The sequence below is a fragment of the Eucyclogobius newberryi genome, unplaced genomic scaffold (genome assembly GCF_026437365.1).
Source record: "Eucyclogobius newberryi isolate DKJ021-1_F unplaced genomic scaffold, fEucNew1.0.hap1 SCAF_6, whole genome shotgun sequence".
NCBI lineage: Eukaryota > Metazoa > Chordata > Actinopteri > Gobiiformes > Gobiidae > Eucyclogobius > Eucyclogobius newberryi.
This window is the reverse complement of record NW_027316278.1, coordinates 6,480,203-6,505,605: the sequence shown is the minus strand read 5'-3', so window position 1 is coordinate 6,505,605 and position 25,403 is coordinate 6,480,203. Positions and strand designations below refer to the sequence as shown.

Below are 25,403 nucleotides of genomic sequence, written 5' to 3'. Positions count from 1 at the left end.
TTATGCTTATGAAACAAAAAGTAAGTAAACAACTAATTCAATTTCATTTGTATCGAGCGCTTCACATGCAAATCACGAGGTGCTTTAGATGGAAAAACAGAAATGGGTAAAATACAGAGGAAATGGAGGGCCTTTCCATGTTGTCTTTGAAGAGCTTACTAAAGAAGACCGATTGTGCTTGTGTCTGCCACGTATAGTTCAAATCTACAACTCCCGTGGATCATTATGTTTTGGCCACATTAGATCGTAATATTGATCTCAAACGAAAAGAAACCAGTTTTCTGTGCGTCGCCCGATGGAGCGCTGCTGTTCAGGATAGCGCGGACGCGCTGAATCCTGCGCACGTCGCCGTTCAAGAAAGTAAAGTTGTAGGACTTGAATAAAGAGTAAAACGTGCATGAATTACTCCAAATACAGCTTCCAGTGGTTCAATAAGAAGTAGAAACAATCATAATACAGGTTAAAGGTCCTAAAAGTCAATTTTGCATGATCGGTCTCATTTAAAAGAAGTAAAAACGTGTAAGTCGTGAAGATAAAAGCGTGGCTGAGCATCTCCGTCAGTATTTGACAACATTGTACTCACTTTGGGGATGTTTTTAGTCAGGTTTGATACTATTTCAACATTCGTGGATTTAGTTTGGTTGTGATTTTCTCCCTAAACTCTGAACAAAGTCATATTGGTCGATCTTGTGACGTCATTTCCGGTGAGTGTGTCGCGTTTTCAGAGCTGTTCGTTCTTAGAGCCTTTTACCGATTAATCCACGAATTATACACACTATTTACGCATCATATACACGAAAGTGAACGTTTGATTTCTCCGCAAACAATCCGGAGCCTCAAGCCGCTCGCTTTTCAGTATTTCGTGGATTAAAAAGCCCTCCTCACTCTCTAGCTCCAGCCTGAACTAGCCTAGCGTAGCCTAGCCGCTAGCGTCATGGCTGGATCTACCTTTACCTGTTTGAGCTGTCATATGTCGAGTCAGAACCCTGGCTCCTTCTCTGATGACAGGTGCGTGAAGTGCAGTGTAGTGGTAGTTTTGGAGGCCAGGGTTACGGAGTTAGAAGCGCGGATCCGCTGTTTAGAGGAGCTTAAGTCCAGTTATAGTTCGGTTTTAGCGCGAGGGCTACCGGACCGCGCTGCAGGGCGTAGCATTAGCATTAGCAGTAGCAGTAAGGCCGAGCTCAGCCCCTCAGCGTCTCCCGTGCAGCCGGGACTAGACCAGGAACAGAATAGGGACCAATTTGTGACAGTTCGGAGGGGACAAGGCGCTAAACGCCGAACCTCAGAGCGCCGTGAGCTTCACGTCTATAATAGGTTTTCTCCCCTCAGCGATCACACGCCCGCTGAACACACGAGAGAAACTCTTGTAATCGGGAGTTCTATTGTTAGAGACGTGAAGCTGCCAGCTGCTAGCGTTAGGTGTTACCCGGGGGCCAGAATGGGTGACATCGAAGGAAACCTTAGGATCTTAAAGCGGAGTAGGACCCGTTTCCGGCGAGTCGTGGTTCACGCAGGCGGTAACGACGCCCGGCGGAGACAATCAGAGGTGCTCAAAGTTCAAGTAGCCGCGGTGTGTGACCTAGCGAAGTCGATGTCGGACACTGTAATATTTTCTGGTCCTCTGCCCAATCGGATCAATGCTGAATTGTACAGCCGTCTCTCAGCATTCAACAACTGGTTATCCAGATGGTGCCCTCAAAACAACGTTGTCTTTATTGATAACTGGAGTGCGTTTTGGGGAAAGCCCGAGCTCATACGCAGGGATGGCATCCATCCGACTTCGGAGGGTACATCCCTATTAGTTCGGAATTTGACCGATAGTCTTATGGCCCGTTCAGACCGGTGCGGCAAAAGCGTCCAGTTTACATTCAAAGTCTATGTAAACGCGCGTCGAGCACCTCCTGCGTTTTTGCGGCGCGGCTTCCGCTTATTTGCGGCGCGATTCGCCGAGGAGCGCGGCGAGGCGGGCGCGCTTTTGCGTTTTCCGCTCGAGACGCTTTGACGGGCGTATAAGCATCAAATGCATCAAAACGGTTCGCCGCAAATAAGTTCAGAATTTTGAGCTTTTCTGCGGCGCGGCGGTGCAGCAGCCAATCAGAGATGACGCTCCGGTGACGTACGTAAACATTTCACCCCGAGAAGAACCGGCACCACAACAATGGCAGACGATATATATATATATATAGATATAGATATATATATATATATATATATATATATATATATATATATATATATATATATATATATAGATATAGAGATATATCTATAGAGATATATCTATAGAGATATATCTATAGAGAGATATATATATATATATATATATATATATATATATATATATATATATATATATATAGTTATTTACTGTTCTATTTTTCCACAAAATAAATTATTTTATATTATAAAATGTGTGTCCTGTTTACATGCATCTTTTTCATATATATAATACTGGGGAGTCTGTGGGAAATTCAGTGGCTATTTAAAGATGTACTTATTTAATTTACCACAATTCAAGATCATAAACAAAAACAAGATGAGATAATCCTTTATTAGTCTACACAATGGGGAAATTTCAGTGTTACAACGCACAAGTAGGTACAGAAGTAAAGAGAACAGAGCTGAGAAGCTTCTCACTGTTTTATTCATTTAACTTTATCTCATTCTGTGTAAACAACCAGACATTTGGGCTCAATCTTGAGTGAGCATGTGGTTTTTGCTATAAATATGAAAATCCCTTTATCAAAAACACTTCTGTGTTGTGGACGTCCAGTCCTCTGTTGTGGACGTCCAGTCCTCTGTTGTGGACGTCCAGTCCTCTGTTGTGGACGTCCAGTCCTCTGTTGTGGACCTGAAGCTGCTGGTGATTGTCCTGTAGAATCCCCAGTGGCAAGAGATCTGAATAATAAAACAAACAAATAACTATATAGCCTAAATTTAGTTTACTTGTACTTTCATTAAATATACCACAATCGAATTTTAAATGGTGCACTAGAACAAAATATTAACGCTATGAAAACTATGTTTTTTTTACAAAAAAAAATATAATTTTTTACTATCTATGTACTTTTCATTGGTTTTATACACAACCACAAGCAGATACACAGCACATACACAGCACATACACAGCACAAACACAGTACATACACTTTATTATTGCGCTCAGACATGAATATTTGTGTACTGACCTGATGGACAGATGGACAGGCGTCTGTAGTTGTTGTCCTGGTACATGTCCGCGCACCAATGCGGGAAAACAAGTCATCAAACAGGACCCGGGACAAACGAAACTACAGCTGAGAGCGATGTTTATCCAGTCTTGAAGCAAATGATGGTATTGACTCAACTGGGATCACTGGTGGTTCCAGACACGCCGCCGAGCGTCTCCGTTTTTGGGCTTTGAAGAGCAAATACGCAAAAGGCACTTTCTCAACTTTGATCCGCCATTAGAGAAGCCAGACTGACAACACCTCCACTGCGCATGCGCACGCGGCAAACGTGCGTCTGCTTACTATATTTCGTCTCTGCTTCGCTGCGTCGTGAACGCGGCGTATTTGCGTTTTTCTTCATGCGTACTTGCGTCCAACTTCGCCATAACGCGCGAATAGGCGTTTGCGGTTTGAACGGGCCTTTAGTCGTGTTAAGTGACCATCTAGGGATGAGCCCCAGGTGCAGAGCAGCAGTTTAAGACGCTCCTCTGTCGCTGAACTCTCGCCCGTTCTGTTACATGTGAAGTGTTCAGATTCAAGACAGATAGAGACTGTGTGTGTCCCTCGTGTCCCTCGTGTCCCTCGTACAAATAATGCCAAAAAGTCACATCTCAGAAAAAATATTTCAGGCGTCAGACCAAATAACTTAAGGAAAATAACAATCACAAATGACACAAATACACAAATGAATAAACACATAAAATGTGGACTGCTAAACATTAGAGCAATTTCCTCCAAATCGCTCTTAGTTAATGAATTAATTAGTGACTATAACATAGATCTTCTAGCTCTAACTGAAACGTGGCTTCAACAAGACGACTACGTCAGACTAAATGAGTCCACCCCACCCACCCATGTTAACTTTCAGACTGCCAGGAGCACAGGCCGAGGTGGTGGTGTGGCAGTGATCTCCCACTCAAGCCTACTCATGAGCCCTAAAACTAACAATGCATTTCACTCATTTGAAAGCCTTATGCTGTCAATCACATGTCCAAATATGAAAAACCAAAAAGGAGTTTTGTTCATAGTTATCTACCGACCTCCTGGTCCCTACTCAGAGTTTTTAACAGAGTTTTCTGACTTTATATACAAACTTAGTGTTAGCCTGGGATAAAATAGTTATAGTTGGAGACTTTAATATCCACGTGAACATGAGTGATGACGCTCTCAGTAATGCCTTCAGCGCCTTGTTAGACAGCATTGGTTTCACTCAGAATGTAAATAAACCGACTCACACTCACAAGAACACTCTGGATCTTGTCCTAACGTATGGAACAGAGATTAGTGACCTCATTGTCCTCCCTCAAAACCCTATATTGTCAGATCATTTCCTAATTACCTTTCAGTTTATTCTTAAAGATCATCCAGTCCCACAAAATAAAGTTATAATGAAAAGGACAATATCTGAAAAATCTATCTCAAAATTCAAAGAAATAATAGAGCCAATATTCAGTGACATGTCATGTGATCCTGCTGAGAACAGTTTTAGTCCCAGTTTAAGTGATCAATGTGTCGACTTGACCATGAATTCTCTGAAGTCTGCTCTTGACGTTGTCGCGCCGTTAAAACAGAAGGTCATTAGGCCAAAGCGCGCCTCCCCATGGTACAACCAAGAACTGCGTTCACATAAACAAAAAGTTAGAAAGTTAGAGGGATTATTTCGTCGCTCTCACACCGAAGAATCCCTAAAAGCATGGAAAAGTTGCCTGCTGTCCTATAAGCAGGCTCTGCGTAAGGCCCAAACCAGATATTATTCAAATCTAATAGAAGTCAACAAAAGTAACACTAAATTCCTTTTCAGCACTGCAGCTAGGCTAACAAACTGTCACAGCGCAGTAGAGCCCTCAATCCCAGCTACACTTAGCTCTGATGATTTCCTCCTATTTTTTAATAATAAAATAAAAACAATCAGAGATAAATTAGATGAAATTACCCCCGCTATTAGCCCTGAACTAGCCCAAGCTGTAAATCTAACGTCCCATATAAATCCACCTGTAAACTTAGAAAGGTTCACAGCTGTTGATCAAGCAGAGATAACTTCAGCCATTATGTCCTCTAAAAGCTCAACTTGTGTCCTAGACCCCATTCCAAGCAGACTCCTCAAAGACATTCTTCCCCTAATTATAGACCCTATTCTTAATATAATAAATACTTCACTCGAAAGTGGCTATGTTCCACAGTCCTTCAAACATGCAGTCATTAAACCTCTTCTGAAAAAGCCTAATCTAGATCCCGACCTATTGGTAAACTACAGACCTATTTCAAATCTTCCCTTCGTCTCTAAAATCCTTGAAAAAGTTGTAGTAAAACAGCTTTGTCGCCACCTGCAGGACAACAACTTATTTGAAGTTTTCCAGTCAGGGTTCAGAGCCCACCACAGCACTGAAACTGCACTAGTTAAAGTCACAAATGATTTGTTATTAGCCGCTGACGATGGACTGGTCTCAATCCTGGTTCTGTTGGACCTCAGCGCAGCGTTTGACACCATCGACCACAACATTCTACTGCAGAGGTTAGAATGTGATGTAGGTGTTGGAGGAACAGCCCTCAGCTGGTTTAAATCCTATCTATCTGATAGGTTCCAATTTGTTAATGTAAACCAGAGCTCCTCACCAAGCTCTAAAGTAATTTACGGTGTGCCACAGGGTTCAGTACTCGGTCCAATTCTGTTTACTCTTTATATGCTGCCATTAGGCCACATTATCAGAAAGCATGACATTAACTTCCACTGCTCTGCAGATGACACTCAGCTGTATTTATCAATGAAACCTGATCAGAGCGATCAAGTAGACAGACTTAGTGCTTGTGTGAAGGAGATAAAAACCTGGATGACACTTAACTACCTGCTTCTTAACCCTGAAAAAACCGAGGTCATTGTGCTTGGCCCTAAGCATCTACGAGACTCTCTATCTGAGCAGATAGTCACACTGGACAATGTCAGTGTAGCCTCCAGTTCTACTGTAAGAAACCTTGGAGTCTTATTTGACCAGGAGCTCTCATTTAAAGCTCATATAAATCAAGCTTGTAAAACAGCCTATTTCCATTTGCGCAACATCGCCAAAATCAGAAGAATCCTGCCTAAAAGTGATGCCGAAAAACTTATCCATGCATTTGTAACGACTAGATTAGACTACTGTAACTCCCTGCTTGCAGCGTGTCCTAAAAGCTCCATAAAAAGCTTTCAACTGGTTCAAAATGCAGCAGCAAGATTACTAACAGGAACAAAAAGAAGAGAGCACATTACGCCGGTGCTGAAGTCTCTTCACTGGCTCCCCGTCGAGTCTAGAATAAAATTCAAAATTCTACTCTTGACCTACAAAGCCATAAATGACATGGCCCCATCCTACCTCAAAGATGCTATAGAACCATATCATCCAAACAGAGCTCTTCGCTCTCAGAATGCCGGCCTTCTGGTGGTCCCAAGAGCCTCTAAAAGTACTGTAGGAGGTAGAGCGTTTAGCTACCAAGCTCCTGTGTTATGGAATCAGCTCCCGACCCATGTTAAATATGCTGACACAGTCTCTTCATTTAAGTCCAGGCTTAAAACGTTCCTCTTCGAAATCGCTTATGGTCAGACTAGTTAGGAACAGAAACATAAACCCACAGCTTTAGCTACGCTGCCCTAGGAGTAACTATGCGGGGGGAAGTATGACAGCTTGAGCACTATCCTCTTCTTCTTCTGACTACTTATGCTATCAAACAATATTTATTTTTTGATTCCACTTGCAAACTGTTCACCGCCTTCTTTTCTTTCTCTCACTCCTGAGGACCTGTGGACCCAGATGCCCCTCCCCTGGTGAAGTGGTCCCTGCCCTGTGTGGACGGTCCCTCATCTGCCTGAGGAGTGGGTCCAGCTCGCCCCCGACGGTCCCTCTTCTGCCTGAAGAGTGGGTCCAGCTCGACTCAGACGGTCCCTCTTCTGCCTGAAGAGTGGGTCCAGCTCGACTCAGACGGTCCCTCATCTGCCTGAAGAGTGGGTCCAGCTCCAGTCTCCTCGTGTCCGTCTGTCCGTCTGTGAGAGTCGGATCTCTCCTTCACTGGAACTCCTCCAGGTTTCTACGCTTTTTTCCCAAAGAGGTTTTTTTGTAGTTTTTCCTGGCCGAGAAGGAGAGTCTAAGGACAGAGGACCCTGGGACATCGTCCCTCGCCACCACAGACATTGTCTGACTTCATCGCCACCACAGACATTGTTGATTCATTTCTCCCTGTGGCCCTCAGAGGCAACTGTTGTTGTGATTTTGGGCCTTACAAAAATAAATTGATTTGATTTGATGATTGGCATAATCAAGCTGTTCACATCTTAAAAGACAAACACGTTCTTGACCATTTAACTGTTTTGCCGCTTTATTAACATGGAAATCCTCCCACGATGTTCCTCAATAATCCATTCCTCCCACACACCTGTAAACACGCATCCTCAGGCTTTTCCTTTTGAACGCCAACGCCACGTTTGCAACACACGGCGCCGCCATGTGAAAAAGAACCGCCAGCAACTCGAATAAACTTATGAAAACGTGCATAAAAGACCTAATCTGTGGGATGAGACTCAAACTCGGAGGCGCGCGCACATTAGGCTCGGCTCGACCCAGGTTTTGTTTGAGAATTTCCCGTTCATTTCTGCAAAGACAAAAGGCGAGCGAACGTGAGCACACGCTACACGCCTCCTCAAAGCTGCGACTGTGAGATTTGTGTCAGGATAAAAGGAGGAAAATACTGTGCAAATATTCACTTTGTTTACGCATATTTCTGAACATTTAGTTGAAAATATTCACTTCATTTAAATAGATGACTAGTAACAGCTGTGTTCCAAAATCTAACGTCTATAACAGTTGCTTTTTACACCAAGGACCACCAAAGTACCACCAGATCTAAATGTCCGCCTAAAGGTACTGAACCGCAGCTGGAGAAACGCTGGTCTCGACCATCACCAACGCAATGGGAAATTCTGACTATATTATTATCATCGTTATTATAGACGTAGGTGGAGTAGCCAAACATTGCACCCAAGTAAGAGTAACTTTACTTCAGAAAAATCTTATTCAACCCGATGTCATGGCCACCGTCTGTCTGGTGATGTATAGTTTGTCTAGTTTTACTCAGGGTGTTTCTGTCTCTGCCCCTCTTCGTTTCACCCCTCCCTTCTTGTTCGCCTCCCTGGTTACCGCCCCTTTGTCTCTCAGGCTCTTCACACCTGTGAGTGGGTTCACAGCTGTATCTGATTGTTCATCACTGGGTGTAGCATATTAGTGTGTGGGTTCTTTGTCTCAGGGCGAGATTGTCTGTATTTGCCCTGTTAGCACCAGCATTCAAGCGTTTTTGATACTGATTACCTTTTGACTTTTGACTCTGATTCCTGCTTGTCCCTCGTGATTCCTGTTTGCCGTCGTCGACCCTGGACCGTCCTGAGACTAACCCTGTCCGCCAATCCCCTGGTAACGCTGTCTTGCCTGTGTACTGAACCTGGAACGGACCTGACTACGCCTCTCGTCTGCCCTCCGACACCGCGATTGCTGGCGCTGCCCACCGCTGGAAAGATCTTTTGTTTTCGTTACTCTTGACCAAGAGTTTTTGTAGTTTTCTGTTCTTATATCATTAAAGACTCTTTACTCAACGCCTGGTTCCAGCCTCGTAAATTGGCTCCGTTCTGACGTTCATGACACCCAACTTTTTGTCATAAATCAGTTCATGTTCAGTTTCAGTTCAGTTTGTGTTTCCCAAAGAGTATCTGGTAAAAAAACGCACTTTGCCAGGAGGCTAGTCGCTATCACGTGTTTTTGGAAGGTCCTGTTGCACATGAATATTGGACTGAAATCAACCATGACACCACCGCCACACTCTGTTTCAGAACTATGTGTTTGGGCCTCGAAACCCCTGCCGTGGACAATATAGATGGATACCTTTTGGAGCGTACGTTTGACGGACGGGAAAAAGGGCATCACAACACAATGTATTAAACAAACTGCACCGACGCCAGAACGGACACGCGGACGAACCTAGAAACGGACAAATTTAAAACAATCTGATCTAAATGGAACAATTTTGAAATGTGCCTCAAACTTTCTTTTCATGGGATGCCCCTTTTTATTGAATTATTATTTGTTTCATTGGTATTATCTTTTGTTATTGCTAAGATTTTATTTGAAAAATGATCTGTTTTCGCTGTATACTATCTGGACTTAACGTTAGATTTTTTATTTATAATGTAATTTGATTTAATAAAGTTTGTAGATGTATTCACAGTGAGAAGAGGAACCAATGCTTTTACTCAAGTACAGCACAATAATATTACCCATGTAGAAGTAAATGTATGCAGCCTGAAAACTACTCTGAGAAGTATTTTAAAAGTTGAGTTGTTTTTGTGCCTTGCCATAAACCTTGAAATTGTTTTTCCCCGTTCAGAAATAAATTGGTTTGGGATTGGAAGAGATATACAAACCTAACCTTAAAAAAAAAAAGTACATTTTTATAGATTGAATTTAATTTAGAGACTTAAATAAACGTTTGTACCTCTGCAAAACACATTTTATCATTTGCAAAAAAAGTTCTAATAATAATTTCTCTGTTAATAGCCTTAATAAAACATAAAAGATAGACATAGATATCGACTTAATTCATTAACTTTTTTTTTCTTTCATTTTTTATGAAACAGGCTTTGTAACTTGAATAATGCTCTATTTATTTATCAGGCTTACCGTATTTTCAGCACTATAGGGTGCACTGGATTATAAGAAAATTAAAGGCTTTTAAGTGAGCCTTATAGTGCGGAAAATACTGTAATAAACGATTTGTTAATTGTTCATAAGTCTTTATTCGTGCTAAGGAAAATGAAGGTGTTATTTTTATAAAGTATAGTTATATAGTAAGGTAACTTCAGTCAAACCAGTTGCATGAAATGAAAGAAGCCATGACTGATGTTTGCACTATAATAAGTCAAATTAAGTAAAGAGTTTTGCAAAATAACTAATATAATGTCACATTTCTCAATGATTTGCTCTTATCCAAAAGCGGTTTACCCTGAGTGCGTCCTGGTCTTTACCTTGAGTGCGTCCTGGTCTTTACCTTGAGTGCGTCCTGGTCTTTACCCTGAGTGCGTCCTGGTCTTTACCTTGAGTGCGTCCTGGTCTTTACCTTGAGTGCGTCCTGGTCTTTACCTTGAGTGCGTCCTGGTCTTTACCCTGAGTGCGTCCTGGTCTTTACCTTGAGTGCGTCCTGGTCTTTACCCTGAGTGCGTCCTGGTCTTTACCTTGAGTGCGTCCTGGTCTTTACCTTGAGTGCGTCCTGGTCTTTACCTTGAGTGCGTCCTGGTCTTTACCTTGAGTGCGTCCTGGTCTTTACCTTGAGTGCGTCCTGGTCTTTACCCTGAGTGCGTCCTGGTCTTTACCTTGAGTGCGTCCTGGTCTTTACCTTGAGTGCGTCCTGGTCTTTACCTTGAGTGCGTCCTGGTCTTTACCTTGAGTGCGTCCTGGTCTTTACCTTGAGTGCGTCCTGGTCTTTACCTTGAGTGCGTCCTGGTCTTTACCTTAAGTGCGTCGTGCGTCCTGGTCTTTACCCTGAGTGCGTCCTGGTCTTTACCTTGAGTGCGTCCTGGTCTTTACCCTGAGTGCGTCCTGGTCTTTACCTTGAGTGCGTCCTGGTCTTTACCCTGAGTGCGTCCTGGTCTTTACCTTGAGTGCGTCCTGGTCTTTACCCTGAGTGCGTCCTGGTCTTTACCTTGAGTGCGTCCTGGTCTTTACCCTGAGTGCGTCCTGGTCTTTACCTTGAGTGCGTCCTGGTCTTTACCTTGAGTGCGTCCTGGTCTTTACCTTGAGTGCGTCCTGGTCTTTACCTTGAGTGCGTCCTGGTTGTCGTCCAGGCAGTACACCCTGATGTGGTAGTCCGGCGTGGAGCAGGACACCGGGCCAAACACGGCCAGCTTCAGCCTCTTGGCGGCGGCCTGGACCAGGGACTGACCCACGAGGCAGTACGTGCCCAAGGTCTCTGTGAGCAGGTGACACGCCTCGTGGTCCATCTGCACGTAACAGGGCGTGGTGAAGTTCTCCTCGCCCACCACCACCACGTCCTGCACCGCGAGAGAAGGAGAAGAACAACTGTTACAGGACATGCGCTGTGTTCGAGTTTATGTCACAGTCTTAGTGTTGAACTGTTACATTTTACATTCGGTTCATTTTACACCGGGATATTTTTATTGGTATTATTATCATTTTTGTTATTGATTTTATTTAAAAAATGAACCCATCTGTTTTCGCTGGCCCCGCCCTTTCTGCTGACCCTTACCACCCTTTTCGCTGACCCCACCTTTCTGCTGACCCGAGCCTTTCTGCTGGTCCCGCCCTTTTCGCTGACCCCACCCTTTCCGCTGACCCCGCCCTTTCCGCTGACCCCAGCCTTTCTGCTGGTCCCACCATTTTTGCTGGCCCCGCCCTTTCCGCTGACCCCGCCCTTTCCGCTGACCCCAGCCTTTCTGCTGGTCCCACCATTTCTGCTGGCCCTGCCCTTTCCGCTGACCCGAGCCTTTCTGCTGGTCCCACCATTTCCGCTGACCCCGCCCTTTCCGCTGACCCTTCCCTTTCTGCTGGTCCCTCCATTTTCACTGGCCCCGCCTTTGTCTTGGACAAGTAGTTCCTGTTCTCAAAATACCAAGATTCCTTGCGAATAAAACATACGGAGAACACTGATGAATGTTCCTTTCATTTGGGAGATCCTGATTGGTGTATAATCTCAAAGCAGATCAAGCCCAGCCCAAAAACAATGACTGATATAATAGAAGAGCTACAAGTGAGATGATGATACTATTAAATGTCTATTAGCCTATTTAGTTGTGACCATCATAATTTATTTTCAAAGTTAACATCTGTAGGCAAATGATAATAAGTAAGTCATAATTATATTTCTCATAACAAACACATTTATATTGCAGGTTCACATGATTAAGGCCTATACTATGTTATTGTAGCCTAAAAGTCCAGTGAAGCAGCTTGGGGGCCGAAAAAGATTGGGGGATATTTTTATTGTTTGCATGTAACTTGTGTGTGAATCTTTATAATTAAATGTTTCTACCAATATTTTTTTTACTTTAGAATATTTTTTGTGTGATTCTTTTTGTTTGCCCTTTACCTTTAAGCACAGAAATGACTTATCAAACCCCACCGTATGCATTCATGTCCCTTTTTGAAAGAACACGCACGATGCTCCCCTGTCTGGGAGTATCGAGCCCGTTCCCCGCCTCCGCGCCGCACTTTCACCCCCGCCGTGTTCACCGCGCCCGGGCCCCTTCCTGCGTGTTCACCGCGCCCGGGCCCCGACGCTCCAGCCGCCGTTTACAAATGAACAGCGCATTAAGCCGAGTCCGAGAGTCCATTAGCACGAGTGGACCGTTAGACCGGACTCATTTCCCTAATGCGAACAAGTCTGAGTAAGCAGAGACGGGCGCGGCCGAGTCTGACCACGACCGCTGTCAAACATCGACGGGCGATTTGTAGAGAAACACTTCGCCGAACCTGCTGACTGCGAGGTTTGGCGGCGAGGCAGTTAAAGAACGGGGGGGGGGGGAGTAGCGTCGCGTCGGCGTCACGCTCTTTCAAAGGGTTTAAATTACAGACTATGAGGAGACTTTATGTGCGGATTACTCGCCTTGTACTTTGGAGGAGTTTGGTAATATGATAAGTGTAGTTGACGAGGTTATTCGTTAACTTGGGTTCACGCCTCAACCTCTTCTCCAGCAACCACACCTCCACTCTTTAACCACGCCTCTAACATACAGGCCAATCCCAGCATCTCTTGTTGACCCTGCTCTCTCGACCCCGCCCTCCCACCCAATGTCTCTATCATCTTCACCTTAACACATCATCATCTAAGGAGAGGGGGTCCTGAATCGGCCGGGCTGATTACCCGAGACAGAGCCCCCATCATGAGTCTCTACCCAGCCAACTTTCGTCGTTCCATCGTTGCTCCAACGTCACTCCACCGTCGCTCCACCGTCGCTCCACCGTCGCTCCACCGTCGCTCCACCGTCGTTCCATCGTTGCTCCATCGTCGCTCCACCGTCGCTCCATCGCCGCTCCACCGTTGCACCATCGTCGATCCATCGTCGATCCACCGTCGCTCCACCGTCGCTCCACGTTCGCTCCATCGTCGCTCCATCGTCGATCCACCATTGCACCATCGTCGCTCCACCGTCGCTCCACCGTCGCTCCACCGTCGCTCCATTGTCGCTCCACCGTCGCTCCATCGTCGATCCACCGTCGCTCCATCGTCGATCCACCGTCGCTCCACCGTCGATCCATCGTCGCTCCATCGTCGATCCACCGTCGCTCCATCGTCGATCCATCGTCGATCCATCATCACATTTTTTTCGAATTCTTTGTTGTGGCGTGGTCCTTGCTGGTGAATGTATACTGAATACAGGCCAGGTTTATCGTATTCAAAGCAAATAAAAATAGCTTTTCATATTAATTCCATCAGCGTTTAATTCAGCGCCATTTCGAGATTTGGCTGTGGTTTTCTCTATTTCAAAAAAAGCTCATTGCAGTGTAAGTTAAGAAAAGTCCTCTGCATTTGACCCATCCTTCAATGCCACTGAATCACCTTCCTGGAGTGTAAAATCGAACTTAACTAGCGCTTATCGATTCAAAGTGGGTCAAGTACGTGGTAAACTTAATGTTCAATCTTCTGAATCATTTATTGTCCCACGTCAGAGGCGATAAACCCCTTCATGTAGAAGAATCCCCCGGGGTTTAGGTACGCCACTCTGTGTTGGATGTTCAAGCCTCGGGGTTTGTATTGATTGTAATAAACTTCTTCTCAAGACACAGTCTCCTGCTTATTCATGTATTTATATTTTATGGACTACCTGTGGGGAGGATACGGGAGTGCCCGGAGGAAACGTTTGAATAATGCAATTTAAAGCAGTGTCATGAAAGACACTATATAAATCCAATGCTTTATTTAATTTAATTTAAATGTATTTATTTTTATTTTATTTTATATGTTGTATTATATTATTACATTTTTTTTGTATTTATTGTTTGTTTTATTTATTAATGTATATGTTATTATATTTTTTCATTAGTTATGTTTTATTTATATTTGATTTTTTATTATAATTATTATCTAATAACATTTGGCGGTGTAATCCCTCATTCGTCCAGGCGTGTTCCATAGTAGAAAAAGCTTCAGTTGTAGTCATCTGGACTCAGTTTGAAAAAGTAGACGTTTCGACTCTCATCCAAGAGTCATTGTCAATAACAGAATTTAGGTCGAGAACTCCGATATTAATACTGTTCTGTGGTAAGACCCGCCCATTGGGAGGCGCCTTCCTGAAGTAGAAAGAGTTGTTTGTTTCAACAGAAACTCCCCCCTTGTATCTACCGAGCTAGCCTATTCAGAATCTTAATGGGCTATTAGAATCCTCTTTGTCTTTGTGAGACCCTGGCTCACCCTGAGTACCTGATTAGCATCTAAATGGCCTGGTCTTCTACCTTTCCAGGGGTTCAGTAACCCATTATAAATAACAGGAAGATTAAACCTTAGCCCTCCATTTCTGTTTAAAGAAGGTCTTTCTTTTTTAACAAAAATAGCTTCCTTGACTCCTCTTTCAAACCATCTTTTCTCCCTGCTTAAAACCTTCACCTCGCCGTCTTCAAACGAGTGATTAGAGGCTTCAAGATGGAGATGCACGGCGCTCTGTGGTCCTGAACTAGTATTTCTTCTGTGCTGATAAAGCCTCTTGTGTAGAGGCTGTTTTGTCTCACCTATGTAACGTTCTTTACAGCTTTCTTCACTGCATTGGATCGAATAAACTACATTGCTCTGTTTTTGAGTCGACAACTTGTCCTTAGGGTGAACCAGTTTTTGTCTTAAAGTGTTTCCTGGTTTAAAATAATAACTTTGTGTTGTCTAAAAATTCTCTGCAGTTTTTCCGACAGGCCATACACATAAGGGATAGAAACACCCTTCCTTCTCTGTTCAGTTTCCCTTTTGTCCTGCTTCTTGGTTCTCTTCACTCTGTTGAGAGCCCAAGCGGGGTAACCACAGGCTGAGAGGGCATTTCGGACATGTTTTTCCTCTTTCTTCTTGCCCTCTGAGCTGGTGGGCACACCTTGAGCTCTGTGTTGTAAGGTTCTGATCACTCCCAGCTTGTGCTGTAGTGGGTGGTTGGAACCAAAGAGCAGATACTGGTCCGTGTGTGTAGGTTTCCTATATACTTCTATTTGGAGTTTCCCGTCCTCTCCTCTGATCGTGGCACAATCAAGAAAGGTCAAGCGATTCTCCTTAGCGTCTTCTCTTGTAAACCTAATATGTGGGTCCACAGCATTGATGTGATCAGAGAAGGTTTCCAGCTCTTGTTTCTTAATTGTCACAAACGTATCATCGACATAGCGGAGCCACAGTTTTGGGGCTATGCCTGAGAATGAGGACAGTGCCTTCTTCTCAAAGTGCTCCATGTACAGGTTGGCCACTATGGGAGAGACGGGCGAGCCCATGGCACAGCCATGAATCTGTCTGTAAAATTGTCCCCGGAATTGAAAGTAAGTGGTGTTCAGACAGATGTCCAACAGTTTACATATGTGTTCAGGTGTCAGTTTGGTCCTTTCCTGTAGGGTGGTGTCTTCCTGCAGTCTGATCCTCAGCACAGAAGAAATACTAGTTCAGGACCACAGAGTGCCGTGCATCTCCATCTTGAAGCCTCTAATCACTCGTTTGAAGACGGCGAGGTGAAGGTTTTAAGCAGGGAGAAAAGATGGTTTGAAAGAGGAGTCAAGGAAGCTATTTTTGTTAAAAAAGAAAGACCTTCTTTAAACAGAAATGGAGGGCTAAGGTTTAATCTTCCTGTTATTTATAATGGGTTACTGAACCCCTGGAAAGGTAGAAGACAAGGCCATTTAGATGCTAATCAGGTACTCAGGGTGGTTGAGCCAGGGTCTCACAAAGACAAAGAGGATTCTAACAGCCCATTAAGATTCTGAATAGGCTCGGTAGATACAAGGGGGGAGTTTCTGTTGAAACAAACAACTCTTTCTACTTCAGGAAGGCTCCTCCCAATGGGCGGGTCTTACCACAGAACAGTATTAATATCGGAGTTCTCGACCTAAATTCTGTTATTGACAATGACTCTTGGATGAGAGTCGAAACGTCTACTTTTTCAAACTGAGTCCAGATGACTACAACTGAAGCTTTTTCTACTAATAACATTTGTTTTAATTCATTTAATTTGTATTATTACTAGGAGTGTATATCATGCAAATGTGAATGACATTATTCCAACCATGGTAAGAAAAAATATAAATATATTAATTAATTAATAATGTGTTTTGTCTGGAAAACATTGGTATAGTAAAGCCACAGTTATTTTATTACCTGGTTTACGGATCCGCCGCACTTTTAGATTATTGATTTCTACAGTATAAATAAAATAAATTATTATCAATTTCTTTTTAATAAGTACCGCCGACACGGCAAAATAGCATTAAATGAAATATAAAAAGCGGTATTAAGTCAAAAGAGCAGAGCGCGTGAAGTAATTCACATTTTATTCAGTGCGTTTTGTTGTGACTAAGGCTGCACACTTAGAAGCGTCAGTTCTACCGATGCAAAACACGCATCCCCCCCCCCCCCCCCCCCCCTCTCCTCCCGTGGTGCGTTTTGGGTAAACAAGGATGAAAAAATCTTTTGAAATTGAAATTATATTTCGCCCGCCTGTTCAATATATTTCATTTAAAAATCCGTAAACCACGTAATAAAATAACTGCGGCCTAAATAATAATAATGAAATAGTAAGACTTCAGCTTAATTGAGTTCATGGCATGTATTTGATTCCACGGAGGGCCGCCTTAATAAAGATTCTCTCTCATATTTGAGTTGAATTCAGTCTTCATCTTCATCATCATAGTTTAACTGCGCGATGCGTTTAGCCTGTGCTGCACTGGATGAACACCTGCAGGCAGCTCTCCGGCGCTCCCTTGTGGTGCGGAGAATATTATCTGATTCCGCGCGTGGTCAAAGCGCCGTTAAATCCGCAGACGTTTGTTTCCCGATCGCCTGAAGGTCAGCGTCTGGACGAAGCTCCCTGGACGCCGCTGAGTCGCCGAGCAGCACGTGGACCTGCCCTCTGCTCATGCACACGGAGGAGCGACGCAGTGCGAATGAGGCTCAGAACAATAACCGCCGTCTTCAGAGTTGACTTTTATCTCGGCGAAAGCGATCTGGGTGCTGACGCGGTATAACACAGCTGTTTAGATATTTTCCTGACGACGGCGTGTGAAGTGCGTCCAATCCCGGCTAATCTGCTGTCTTTGTGCAGGGCTCCTGTGGGGGGCCCTCTCTGCGCCTCCTCTGCAGTGTGCTCCATGTGCTTATCTCCACGGTCACACCATTCAGCTGTTCAACACACCAAAGGCCTTTAAACGAGTCAGTTTGGCCCGTTAACTGAAAGGTCGGCGGTTGGATCCCCTCCACCGCAAAGCCTGTTGTGATTCTGGCAGAACATTTCTCATTTATTTTTAAAAATGTAAAATATTGAAAGGGACAGATTTGTTAGACTTTGGACAACATGTTTAGGACCACTTCTGTTTGTCGTCATATATTTCTAAAAATGAATGTTCAGAGTTGAAAGCCATGAAAAAGTATGACCGGCTCTGTGGTATTTTGTTTTCAGACCAAAAAAAAAACACATTCAAAATTTGATGAAGTGATGCTGCTCGGTGGCAGAGTGAGTGGCACATGTGCGCCCCCTGTCAGCACCCCGCAGTGTTGTGAGCTCGAATGTGGCTCTGGACAGTTTGCTGCAATGTCTTTCCACAGTCTCATCCCCATCTCAAGCTACGAATAAAGGCTACGGGCTAAAAATCCTTCAAAATAAAATGATAATAAATGAGTAAGAGTAAGTTTTCTTTTTTTTTTAGGGGGAATTTTTTTTGTCTAAATTATTTGTTTTTAATGTGTGTGGTTGGAAATTCTTGAGCTCCGGTAAATATCCACTTTAGCATCTTTGAGTTTCCAAAAAAGCCCAAACAAAAGCAAACAACACAACATTAAAACATTAAAACATGTCAAATGCATTATTATTATGTTCTTCTAAACCCCGTCAGTCCCAGGGGCCGGCAGCAGCGCTCACCTCCCACTCGCCCATGGCCAGCTGGCTCCTGAGCTGGATGAGCCAGTCTTCGTGGACGCTGTCAGCACAGTGGTGGATGGTGAGGATCACAGGTCTGGTGAGGAGGGCCCCCGGGGGTCCACAGCTCACCACCGGACTCAGGACGGTCTGGATGTCTTCTACTGGAGGTCTGAAAAACATAAATATATAGGGTCAAATGGGCTTCTCGGTTACAGCTGAGATGATCAACTTGGGGTCTGAATGAGTTTCCTCTTGGTTACAACTGTAATAAAGTAATGGCAGTTTGAATGATGCTTTGAAACCTGTTTATATTCTGTTATGATACCTACATGTGGGACCAGGAGGGACAGTTTGGACACCTGCCCTTGTGCCTGTGTTAAGACTACTACAACATACATGACTTGAACAAAACACAAATAAAATAAGGTATATTTTATATACAGTTCATTCATTTTCTACCGGGGTTCCCGTTGTTCTCTCAATCAATCAATCAAATGTATTTATAGAGCACAATTCGTACAAAGCGCAATTCTTTACAGTGCTTTACAATGTTAAGACACATTTAAAAAAATAAAAATAAAAACACAATGCAGTTTATAAGAATATTGAACAGTGTATGTCAAAATAAATAAATAAATCAAACATAAAAACAAGTTAATGTGGTATTTAAAATATTAAAAACCGGGTAAAAGTATTTCAGTCATAGTATAGTAAACAATACTATCTTAAGTTTAGATTTAAACTCTCACGTTTATTCACAAGGGCCAATTTAGATCAATTTTGCCTAACACCTGCACAAGCCTGAAATGTAGCTTTTGGAGATTATATTTGTCATTAAATGAAGCCGTAAATAACAATTCATCCAAAAAAATTAATCAGATTAAACATTAGCGACATTCCCCTGGTCCAAGAGTGCTTTTAGAGACGATATATTGCGTAGATTGCATCCTAAATCAGGCAAATCTGATTCACTGTGTCACTATTGTTATTATTGTTCTTTATTTTTTATTAAGAGTTTTAAAAGAGCTTTTATATAAGAGTGTTTTTAAAAAAAAAGTTTTTAAAAAAATAAGTTATCTGTTTTTTATTATTTACTTCTGTACCTACTTTGTGTTGCAACACTGAAATTTCCCCATTGTGGGACAAATAAAGGCTTATCTTATCTTATCTTTCCAACTTCTAAAGTCATCAGAAAGTGTCTCTGGAGATGTTTGTGAGAAATACACGTCATTATAAAACTCTGTACATGTAACGTTTACTGATACTGATCATTTAAATAATGTAATCTTTATAAAATAGTGACAAAACAGCATTTGTGAGAGTTTTTATTATTGCTCGACTCACTACTAATCCCTTCAGTTACAGACATCCACTTCTCCAGTCAATCTGAATCTCTGTAAATCCAGTCAAATGCTTTGGTCTTCCTCTCCCCTCGATCATTTGCAAATCCTGTCGTAAAGATTGTTCGTTGCTGCCGACGTCGTTAAGTTTCGATGCAAATTCCCCGCCGCCTCCACTGCCAGAGTGGCGTTTTCGTGGCTCATAATGGGACGATGTAACAACAACCGCGCGAGCCGTTTACAGTGAATCATTCCGATTCTCAGCACAATGCCTTTCTACCCGCGTCGCAGCCTTAGCCACACTCTTATTGACTCGAACACATGTGAAGAGGCCGTCCTTGAGCGGACCTTCGTGGGCTATCGATCGCGCTCTCCAAAGCTACGACGGACCCACGGGCAACCGCGATAATAATATGGCAAAAACACCACAGAGGCCTGCATTTTTGACGTCATTTCCCCAATTTATCGGTTTCGAATGAGCCACGCTGAAACATCACGCGCCGATACCAAAGACGGCAGCTTGTTTAAAGTCAGTCGATGATGCCGTTTGCTTTTCGCCCGCTTACTATCACGGAAAATAGGTCCGATCCTCACAGATGCGCATGAAGGGGGGCCTAACTGCCATCGACTAACATGGATCGATACAAACCACGGAGACTAGCGGACATGAAATGCTCAAGGCGCGGCTGTAGGATTGAGATGTGGAGGGAGACGAGGATGTGCGAGGAAAACTGAGGAGACGGTTTTGAAAAGTGTCACGATCAAAAATGGAATCGAAGGTGCGATGAAGCGAGCTCGCCGAGGAGCTCGCCGGCTCCGCCAGAGGAGCTCGCCGACTCCGCCAGAGGAGCTCGCCGACTCCGCCAGAGGAGCTCGCCGACTCCGCCAGAGGAGCTCTCCGACTCCGCCAGAGGAGCTCGAGGAATAAATTCAATCGGGAAGACTGTAGTTTGTCCCCGTGCCGACCTCCGGTGACCTTTCTACGCCCATCGGTCAATCAGCTCCTGCTAATTTAGCCGCTCGACCAATCACCTCTCGCGTAATTCATATAACTGCAAAGTATCCACTCTTCTTGTTCTTGCTGTTCTTCCAGTTAAATGCAAATAATCAGGACATTTAAAATCAATTGTACGAAAAATATAATAAGATGGAACTTAATGGATCTCACAGTAAATAATAACGGATGAAAATGTAAAGTTAGTAATACTTGATGAGATTTCCTATATTTATTAACTGGAATTGAAATATTTGAATGATTTCCCAGCATTTATTAACAGTGTTGTACGTGAACAATTTAGGGACGCACTGGTCCAGCTTTTTCAGTTCCGATACCGATATTGATACTTTAGCTTTACAGATCTCTCAATTCCCGATATTGACCATAGCGTTTTCCCCCCTAAACTTTGTAACAGAAAGTGTTATGTAACTCTTATTCATCCAGCAAATAAACTAGACGAGACGTTCTGGGTCAGTATCAACCTGTGAGTACGGTAGTCTGATTACGTCAGATTAAATGTGCAAACAGGATTGCAGCTGAACGATATCACAGAGCCGATACTCAATCAAATTTCTCTGGATTTGCCGTTATGTGACGCCAGTATCGGTATCTTTACATCTCTGAACCGATGATATCTGACACTGAGGTATGAAAACACATACGAATTTAAATAAAGAATCTGCCTTTTAAGATCAATAACCTGCCGCTGTGCTCTGTGCAAAGAATCATAAGTCTTTCCTGGTCCAAAGTGATTCATTTCGTTTACTGTAAGAGGTCTATATCTGAGGCTGGTTACTCGAGGTTCATAAAACACTTATTATTCCCATTACATTGACTTTTAGCCCTTTATTCCCCAGGCGCTCCGTGCAACTGCGTGCCCGCTGACCCACGGCGCCCTCTGCAGTGTGGGCTGGCCTTAGCATAAATTACTGTACCACTGAGGTGCAGGTGAAGGGGTAACGCGCATAGTAATGAGAGGGGTTATGGCCACCGCGTCCTGATTTAAACTTCAAAGTAAAAGTCAGAACCAGTATTTAATGCTACAGAGCTTGGGATCGAACGCCTATGGAAGGTTAAAAACACTCCCAAATGTTCATGTAGTTACACTAAAGCATCAGAATACTTTTGAAAGAGCGCTTAGTTCAGTATTTTCACTTCCACGTTATCCGGCGCCGGGTCACGGGGGGCAGCAGACTGAGCAGTGAGGTCCAGACTTCCCTCTCCGCACACACTTCCTCTTGTTCTTCTGGAGGATATTCACGATATTGTAACTTCGAGCATTACCCAAAGCTCACAGGTCAGAGTTGAGGAGTAAACCGAGAGCGTCGCCTTTGGACTCAGCGCCTTCTTCACCACAACAGTCGGATACAGCGACCGCATCACTGCAGCCGAGTGAGGAGTGAGGGAAGGATGAGGCGTGAGATTGACAGTTGGATCGATGCGGGATCCAACTGTCAATCTCACGCCTCATCCTTCCCTCACTCCAATTCAGTATTTAGCATCTTGAAATGTGCATTCAACATGAGGAAAACTGACACAATCCAAGCACAATAGGGCTGATTTAGGGAAAACCCACAAGGATCAGTCTTGGGGCTTTGATTATTTAGTCTCTATTAAAACATTATTTTTTTTTCCTTTTTTTTAAACATTTTTAACTCTCCTTCTTTATGATGGGTCCGTTCACACTTGCACACACCACGTCAAATCTGGACATTTCTGGAACTAAAACAAGAGCTAAACTTGGACAAGGCTGGGACTAAACCAGAATTAAAACAGGACCAAACCAGGTTTTGAGATTTTCATTTCGACAACTAAAACATTCAATTAGTCCCACGAGTCACAACTTTCTGTCGTGTTCTACTACAATCAATGTATTTATTTACTAATTTATTTATCATGTGTTTATTCATGTTTCAAGTAGTATCCGTCAAGAGAATCAATACTAACATAAATAATCCAAATTATACACTGAACCAGTTTAGATATGGCAAAATTGTCTAGTTAAAATAGTATAAATTAGTAACCTTGAGAAAAAGGCAAAGTTAAGATCATTTTCAAGTCAATAAGTTTGTCATAAACTCAAATTAGACCAATTTAAGAAGATTAAAATGTCTCAATCCTTTCTCTGCTTGTGAAATGGGGTCGTTTCTTGATACATTACTAAGAACCAACAATAGAAAAACAGAAAGTATGAAAACAGTCTGTACCTGAGGCTTTCTTTCCTGTGCACGGTCACGTACATCTCGTAGACACGGCCCGTGGGAACCGCCCCGGCAGGAACCAGCAAACTCACTCCTGCACAGAGAGAACAAACAACAACAAGAAACAGATAAATAACACATGACAACATGAGTGACAACAGAGGGACAAAAAGTGCTGCAACTCTGCTCTGTAACATGATGTAAGAGCACGGACATGAATGATTTAAGCACGCGGGGGGCGGTGGCTGCTTTGGGAACTGCAGGGCTGGTTTTCTTTACAATGCGACCACTGATCAAGCAGAAAGCAGGACGATCTCTATGGAGCAAATGGCACATTTATTGCAAAATGATATCATAAAATATCCAAATCGGACAAATGAAGAGTGAATAATATTTCTTGAGTGCGACACCCTCTCCAGGCCGGGTCTTGGGGTCCTGCTCCCCTCCTTCTGGACCACCTGCTTAGAGTGAGCGAGGTGGGATGCTCCGGTGGGACGCTCCGGTGGGACGCTCCGGTGGGACGCTCCGGTGGGACGCTCCGGTGGGACGTTCCGGTGGGACGCTCCGGTGGGACGCTCCGGTGGGACGCTCCGGTGGGACGCTCCGGTGGGACGCTCTGGTGGGACGCTCTGGGGCTCTGGTGGGACGCTATACTCCGGTGGGATTGATGATCTGGTGGGATGTTCTGGTTGGACGCTCTGGTGGGACGCTCAGGTTGCTCCGGTTGGACGCTCCAGTGGCATACTCCGGTGGGACGCTCTGGTGGGACACTCCGGTGGGACGCTCCGGTGGGACACTCCGGTGGGACGCTCCGGTGGGACACTCCGGTGGGACGCTCCGGTGGGACACTCCCGTGGGACGCTCCCGTGGGACGCTCCCGTGGGACGCTCGGGGAACAGCTGGAGTGGACTGTGAGGCAGCTCTTTTCTCACTGGGTCACTCGGGGCTAGGAACTTAAAAACTTTAAAAAGTAGTGGCAGCAGCACTCATAACTCTAATACACAATCGGAAACTTTCAGCTTACTTTTGGAACACTTAAAATGACTGACCCAAAGTTCAAGCGTAGCAAAAAAATCGTAAAACTGTATTTATCTTTAGGAACAAACATGATTTATTATAACATTTTGACATCATAGTTTACTTTATTCTAATTGAGAAGAAAAGCAATGAGCGACCTACACCAAAAATGCGACTGTATTTTTGAACATTGATTCGCTTTAGCATTTATATTTGTCGTACAGTTGAGTAAATTCCGTGTTGCTTGCCATGAATAATATATAAAACACACTATTTACACACCTCATTTCTCTTCCAGGTGGTGGGAGTCATTCATAAAGGTTGATTCATGCCAAAGTGAAACGCTCGGCACGTTACATCCATCACCAGAATAAATGAAGTCCGACTTTCTCTTTGGGAAATATCATATAAAGTGTGTGCCTCCATCAGGAGCGGTGCATTATTCATGTGCCCTTCTGCCACCGCATTTAAATCACTTACACTACAATATTTTCACTTTCAAAACATTCAGAGCAGCGTGGCCAGGAGGAAGCAGACGGAGGACGAGAAGACAGAAACGGAGAAGATGCAGTTGAATCTATTTACTGGGTTTTACCGTTTCAAAGTGCGAGAGGTGGAAAACTCTCACAGTCTAATGTGCATGTGTTTATTAAACCTGTGTTCGGATGTAAAGCTCTGCCAAACGTGGACTTGTGATGGATTAAAAAAATGCTTTGTGTTGAAATGTGTTGGCGTTTTCCACAAATTGTCGGTGGTTCACAGAAAGGTCACAACCGAGTGTTCGTTCAACTCCTTTTCACGCACATTTTTAGAATCGATTTGAAAGTTCTAAAGCACTAAATGGCAACATCGCCGTCTCTCTAAACCAGGGGTGGGCAATTATTTTCCTCCGAGGGCCCTATTCGAATCAAGGCAAGTAGTGGAGGGCCGGCCCGCCATCATTGGTGAAAAAAAAAAATCCCCAAAATTAAATATCAAATAAAATATAACTTTTCTGTCAAATATAGGCTATTGAATCTATTATTTAATTCATTTCACGTCATATTTAGCAAAAAAGAAAAAAAAAAGATAATTATTATTTTTCTTAAACAGACATGGTTTTATTTAAATTGTATTGCTTATTATTGCTGCTTATATTTTCTCTCTTTCTTTTACCACCGTTAAGCACTTTGAACTGCAGTTACCGTATTTTCCAGACTATAAGTAGCTCTGGAGTATAAGTCGCACCAGCCCAAAAAAATCCATAATAGAGAAGAAAAAAACATATGAAAGTCACATTTTTGGGAAATGTGTTTGATAAAATCCAAGAACAGACATTTCATCTTGAAATGCAGTTTAAAATAATAACAGAGTAGAGAACATGGTAACGTATGCTAACGTAACAGCTTTTTGCAGTTTTGTCTGCGTTCGCTCTCATCCAATCATCTCGCACTTGCCGAAAGAAGACCAGCCCACTTTGGAAACTAGACACTTTTGGACCGTTCCCATCCGCTCCTAATCGAACCGGTCAAAACGCTGCTTATATTT

At 43.6% G+C, this 25,403-nt stretch overlaps 1 protein-coding gene across 1 annotated transcript in view; it reads right to left on the bottom strand.

Annotated features, from left to right (window-relative positions):
- Window positions 1–25,403, bottom strand: part of LOC140346823 (netrin receptor UNC5C-like) — a 237,606-nt gene that overhangs the window by 8,314 nt on the left and 203,889 nt on the right. The window contains exons 11-13 of the mRNA XM_072433028.1: window positions 22,866–22,953; window positions 18,322–18,490; window positions 11,035–11,268 (exon numbers count right to left, since the gene is read on the bottom strand). Coding sequence (XP_072289129.1) covers window positions 11,035–11,268; window positions 18,322–18,490; window positions 22,866–22,953 — 491 coding nt within the window. The remainder of the gene's footprint in view (window positions 1–11,034; window positions 11,269–18,321; window positions 18,491–22,865; window positions 22,954–25,403) is intronic.